This window comes from Microtus pennsylvanicus, chromosome 10, assembly GCF_037038515.1.
Source record: "Microtus pennsylvanicus isolate mMicPen1 chromosome 10, mMicPen1.hap1, whole genome shotgun sequence".
Lineage (NCBI taxonomy): Eukaryota > Metazoa > Chordata > Mammalia > Rodentia > Cricetidae > Microtus > Microtus pennsylvanicus.
Window position 1 is genome coordinate 58,950,002 of NC_134588.1, and position 6,579 is coordinate 58,956,580.

Consider the following 6,579-nt stretch of genomic DNA (forward strand, 5'->3'; position numbering starts at 1 on the left):
TGGATGTTAAGGAAGGAGACTGGAACACTTTAGGGGAGAAGGCCGTGGGAACAGTGACGGGTCCACCCCAGACCCTGGGATGAGATGTAATCCAGAGCTTACTGACCAGCCTTGGTGGGAGGGAACAGAAAGAGCAGATCCTGTGAATTCAACATCAATATCTTAGGGTGGTCAGGGCTTCAGCAGAGGACAGATGTCTGTCATGCATTTCCTATACTGACCACAAGATGTCGCCACAGCAACAAGAAACTGGGTTTCAGAAACTGGTTGGCTCTTTCCAGAAGGGAAGGGAGCCTGGGATCCCCAGTTCAATCAAAGCTAATTGGTGGCATGGGGTGAGTGCTATTTCAAACAGAGAAGTTTCTAGAACCCATTGTTTGCTTCAGAGACTAGGGGAAGAATGGAGTTGGCTCATACATTAGGAACCCCCCAGGATTCACCCTAAGCACGGCCTAGAGCTGCCCTAGGGTGCTGTGGACGCCTGATTCACAGAGCAGCACACTTCCAAGGGGAATCTGATGCCAGCACAAGGCCTCCTAAACACACCTGGTGTCACAGAGCATTCTGTAAAGTGTGTTTCTTCACAATTCTCTTAAGAATAACCAAGTCCAACAGGGTCAGAGAACAGGAATGTTAATACTCTGGACCTCAACCCGGGGTTCCCATTGCTCCCAGCATGGTAAAACACCCGTAGGCCACACCCCTTAAGCTTCACAACCACAGGGATTTCCACACTTGCTGATGCATCTCCAGAATCACATGTAAATATCACAGTAAGGGATTTGCCAGAAAACACCCAGGAGCGGGCTTCTAGACTCCCAGGGCTGTCACACTGTACAGAGAATAGGGCCTTGGGCTCTAAGAGAAGAATATGAAATAAGTAGCATATTTTTTAACAAGAAGAGAAGAAAAAATCAATGTGCTGTGAATAAGGATGATTTTATCTTATTCTTGCTCCTGTTAGAGATCTCCTCTGACCCCCAGACAAGAGTAAACCCCTTCACTATGAGTTCAGATACAACCTCCATCTTGAACCGTAACTGCTCATAAAACCACCATTGTTTCAGGTGCGTCTTCCTTTGTAGGTCGGAGATGCCAAAGGACAGGGACTCTGCTCACTTTGTTTGGAGCCGTGATTGGAATGTTTTGGGTTTGGAGTGAATTAACATGACAGCTTTACGTCATACATAAATTCTTACCATAGGCATGCATTGCAAAGGTGTTTTAAAGCCTCTGTTTATGTGTTATTAGTGTGCATGTGTGTGTATGCACATGTACATACACTGGGATACGTATTATTAGTGTGCATGCGTGTGTACGCACATGTACATAGCCCTAGGAAGGGCATAGGACGCCTCCCAGAAGCCAGTTCTCTCCTCCCCTTGGGAAATTCGAGTTGGGGGTACTGGCATGGCAATACCTCCAATCAAGGATGTTGGGGGGCGGAAACAAAGTGATGCTTTGACACAGTAATTCCAGAACATGGACCAAGGACCCCGTGTGGACTGCCCTTGGCTTTGCACACGTGCAGCAAGAGATAAAACTGGTGCTGTTGCAGAATCGGATCTGTAGCTCTGTTATTGTATTAGAAGCTCAGAATTCAGGGCTGGGGGGGCAGTGCAGCCAGTAAAAGCTCAGAATTCAGGGCTGGGGGGGTAGTGCAGTCAGTAAAAGCTCAGAATTCAGGGCTGGGGGGGTAGTGCAGTCAGTAAAAGCTCAGAATTCAGGGCTGGGGGGCAGTGCAGTCAGTAAAAGCTCAGAATTCAGGGCTGGTGGGGGGTAGCACAGTCAGTAAAACACTTACAGTGAAATCATGAGGACCTGGGTTTGATCCTCAGCAACCACATAAAAGCAGGCTTGGCAGCACCTGCTGTAACCCCAGCCCTGGGGACGCAGAGACAGGATTCTCCAGGGTTCACTGAGCACCCACCAAGCAGCCGAAACAGTGAGCTCCGGGTTCATCAAGAGACCTGATCTCAAAAAGTAAGATGGAAAAGAGATTGAAGACACCTGATGTTAACTTCCAGCCTCCACATGTGTGTACATACGTACATGTATACTTACCCACACGCACACACGCACACACACGTGAGCTGACTACTGTGGATTAGACACGGCTTCTGAAATGTCTACAAGGCTGCAGCGGGTCTCTCTTGATGACTTAGAACACACCCTGGGGGGTGATTGCAACACCTAGTGGCAGCCATGTCCTGACAAGGCTGACATTGCACTCCTGACAAAGGCCTTTGAGAGCAGGACACACACCTAGGCTGTCTAGGTACAAACCCACGGGACCGTCTTGTGAGGACATCTGTTCTGTGTCCTGGGGCTCGGCATGGGCTGTTTTCACTCTCACTTCCCCGATGAGGGTGGTGACCGGTGAGGAGGAAGCGTCTAAACTGACACTGTCCCCTCACTCACACAATGCTCCCCAATACCCGTATCCATACCCCACACCTGACACATCACATATGCGCATTCCCCTTTAATACGCATCTATGTTTGCCAAGTCCCAACTGCACATTGGGCATTCTACTGGGCATTTATATTAATTATTGATGCCTCATTCCGGGCTCACAAGTTCCTTGCCAGGCAGGTATTACCATTTCTAATTATAGATGAGAAAATAGCTTCAAAGACGGCCAAGTTACTTGCCAAATACATCAACTAAGTGGACAAAGCCAGACTCGACACCTAGGGTCCTGACTGGATTTGAAGCCCTCCAGTATTGTGATTCCCCCAGTGGCCTAAGAGGTCTTTTTTCCTACATCACAAATCAGCTTGGCTAGTTCAGAGGGGGCTCAGGCCTCCTAGCCTTGGGCCGTACATACTGCACCCTAACACCATATTTTTTTTTTTTTTGTAATTGAGCTATACATTTTTCTCTGCTCCTCTCCCAACCTCTCCCCTCCCCTTCAACACTCTCCCAAGGTCCCCACGCTCCCAATTTACTCAGGAGATCTTGTCTTTTTCTACTCCCCATATAGATTAGATCTATGTATGTCTCTCTTAGGGTCCTCATTGTTGTCTAGGTTCTCTGGGATTGTGATTTGTGGGCTGGTTTTCTTTGCTTTATCTTACACCTGTAAGAATGGCCAAGATCAAAAACTCTGATGACAACTTATGCTGGAGAGGTTGTGGGGTAAAGAGAACACTCCTGCATTGCTGGTGGGAATGCAAGCTGGTACAACCCCTTTGGATGTCAGTGGGGCGATTTCTCAGAAAATTAGGAAACACCTCCTCAAGACCCAGTAATACCACTTTTGGGTATATATCCAAAGGATGCTCAATTGTGCCACAAAGACATGTGCTCAATTCTGTTCATAGCAGCATTGTTTGTCATAGCCAGAACCTGGAAACAACCTAAATGCCCTTCGACCTAACGCCATCTTTTCACCCTGCGGCTCTTCCTCCAGCCTCAGGCCAGCCGTTGCGTTTGAAGAACATCACCACGGAAATGGCGGGCTACTACGTCTGCACTTCCAGCAACGAAGTGGGAGTGGAGTCCTGCAACATCACGGTGGCTCCCAGACAGCGTAAGAGCAGGGTGGGGAGGGAGGGTATGAGGCCCAGAGGTGAACGAGCTGACTGCTGTGACCCTGGACAGAGGACTTCTGGCCCAGGCTTTCCTCTCCCTGAGGTCAGCCCAGCTCCTCCCGTTCTTTGGAAATAGAGCCTGGGGCAGACTTCTGGAGATCTCTTCAGCCACACCTGTCTCGAGGGCCCCTCAGAGAGTGTGAGAAAAGTGCCTAGAACCTGCTGCCTTGGTCCAAACCCTAGTCTCTTTTTGTGGGGAGAAGGGAGACCACAGCTACTTCAAGCGTCAGCTGACAGCTAGCATAGCTAACACTAAGGGTCTCGGCAGAGCCTGAGTAGCCCAGTATCAGGTCTGACTCTCCTTGCTTGCTCCTCTCTCCTTAAGAGTGTCCTCAGATCTGTCTAATCACAATCTTCCAGGGCCACGACCTTTGCAGAGTGTTACAGAGGTCTGTAGCCATTGCCCCCTAAGCTGGTAGAAGAGCTGATACTCCAGAGGCTGGGAGGGACCAGCCTGCTGTGCCCTGCACCGGTCTGTGGTTCCTCACCTCTAGCTTGGCTTTCTTCTCTGTTGCCAGGGTTGAGTCGGGGGGTGGGGGGCTAGAGTCGGGGCTCAGGAGGTCCAGCTGCTCCATCCTCTCGTAGCTTCCATGAACATTGCGCTGTATGCGGGCATCGCGGGAGGTGTGTTCGCAGCCCTCATCATCATCGGCATCATTGTCTACTGCTGCTGCTGCCGGGACAAGGATGAAAAGGCCGAGGACATGGAGGACGCGAGGGTGTAAGTGTGCGGGGACAGGGGCCCCTTGGGAAGAGACAGAGGGAAATAGACATCCCAACTCCTCGGGTACCCCCACTCAGCACCCCGGGAGTCTTCGCTAGTCGCAGTTGAGGAATGAGCAGCTCACACAAATCAAGGGTGGACCTCAGTCCTGCCTTGTCTCCCACACTTTGATCTCTAGGCAGGCCTTCTCGTGGCAAGCCAAGGGTCGGGTTTAGGCTGAAACTCCCACAGTCTCCTCGACCCACGAGTGGAGTATTCTTGTGAGATCTCACTGTACACTCCTAAACCAGGCCTTCAGCACCGAGTCCCTTTGCCGCTCCTGGGTGGGGTTGACGGCTGGACCAGTTCACCCTGGCCCCTCACCGCCATGAGGGTTAACCTTCTCTTCTTCCTCCATTGCCCTGTAGGAACCGAGCTGCTTACCAAAAGCCTCAAGAGCAGCGGAGAGAAGTTTCCAGAGAGGGGGAAGACCAAGATGACTACAGGAATGAGGACCGGAGGAGCTCAGGGCATAGCTCTCTTGACCAGCCCTTCAAGTGAAGGGGCTGCTGCCCAGTGGAGGGGAGGGCTAGGCTCCAGCCTCCTACTCTGGCCTCTTTTTCTTTCTAGCCCCATAATCCTGCCCTTTCCCAGCCATTGGCGGAGTGGATCTTCTCGTGTGTGTGTGTGTGTGTGTGTGTGTGTGTGTACGCGTGTGTGTGCGCGCTCACGTGTGTGTACGTGTGTGTGTGTTTCTGGGGAGCATCACTGGCCTGGCAGCATGGGTCCTACCCTGATGACCATACTGAAAGGACCCTTGCTAATTGCTAATTCTGACTCAGGGTTGGGCCTCCTCCCTGGACCAGACACCACCCTCTGCTTCCCTTATGGTTATTGGCAGGGGCTTGGGGAAACTCAGCACTGAGCAGGGGCTCCTTCTGTTCACAGCTCCTCATGCAGGCAGTGCCAACTTCAGAGGTGGGGGGAGGTCTGCCCTGCCCACCACGCCCAGCACTCATGGGGAACCAGGGGATGGGCTTGCACTCAGTATTTGTATTGAATGAAGGAGAGGCATCAAGGACACAGTGGAGCCCCTGTGATCGACCCTGCTTATCTTGCCCTCCATGCTTGGGGGCACGGTGGCCTCCAGCTGCTCTCTCAGCCTCGTCTTCCGCCATATTGCTCCTGCTCCCAGACGCATGCCTTCTCAGGACTTCCCCGAACACAGTTCAGCCCTGTCTGTAAAAATCCTGCCTGTCCTTACAGCCCCCCACTCACAGATGCCACTGCTTTTCTTGATCCTGCTGTGACCACTCCCATGCAGGGAAACAGCAAAGTCACGTTGTCCTACATCCAGACAGGGTAACAGGCAAGGCCATCAGAGCCCTGCTTCCTGCTGGAATAGAGTAGGTGGCCCTGGAACCGGCTCTGGGCCTTGGAGCCTGGCAGCTTCAGCTGGGCACTTGCCATCGTAGGCAGGGGTTGTGACTTGGGACACCTGATGTCTCCACCCAAGCCCTGTGCTAGTCTGGAAAGGTGGGCAGACTGATTTAAAATGAACAACACACACAAGCTCACTTGCCTCCCACCCCTGCCCAGCCATTGGCCTCCAAATGCCAGCTGAGGCTCGCTGCCCTGCCTGCAGCCCTCCGCCTCCACCCCTTCCCCTCTGGTCAGTTCTTTCAGCGCCCCAGGGCTCAGGCCAGACGGGCTGCTCCAAATGTGTTTTAGCATAGGATCACTAGGAAAGCAAATGTATAAATCCCTTGTCCCCATCTGATTTTATTTACATGTATATTTTTATAGACTTTGCTAAACCCCTTGTTTAATTCAAAATGTTTCCTTACCAATAACGTTACTGGTGGAAATTCACTTTTCTTTGTTCATCTTTTGTTCATGCCAAGTATACCCACTGTCTAGTGGGTCTGTGAGGCGAGGTGACCAGGTAGAGAATCTTGGGTTCCATTACTTGTGGCCAAGGTCAGGGCCAGCAGTAGCTCTCAAGGTTGTTGGGGACAGGACAGAGCTCGGCCTGGTGGTGGAGGTAGGCTGTGAGATGAGAGCCTGCAGGGTCAGAAGACCTAGCAGGCCTGGGTGACATCCATGTGCCTCTAGGGAGATGCCCTCGCCGGGTGACATCCTACAGCGCCCTCCTGAGGAGGTGGGCAGAGAACTATGGCGCCTCTCCCCCGAAGCAGCTCAGATTCAGTCAGTGCTCAGCTTGAACACAGACCCGTGAGACACTTTCAGGGTCATCTCCTTCATACCCCTTCCTGTGG

General features: G+C 51.9%; 1 protein-coding gene across 1 annotated transcript in view; it reads left to right on the forward strand.

The window, feature by feature from the left end:
- The window catches only part of Gpa33 (glycoprotein A33), a 37,809-nt gene extending 31,637 nt beyond the window's left edge, over positions 1–6,172 (forward strand). Inside the window, exons 5-7 of the mRNA XM_075987474.1 lie at positions 3,417–3,536; positions 4,183–4,318; positions 4,729–6,172. Coding sequence (XP_075843589.1) covers positions 3,417–3,536; positions 4,183–4,318; positions 4,729–4,861 — 389 coding nt within the window. The 3' untranslated portion in view covers positions 4,862–6,172. The remainder of the gene's footprint in view (positions 1–3,416; positions 3,537–4,182; positions 4,319–4,728) is intronic.
- Positions 6,173–6,579: the final 407 nt, after the last annotated feature.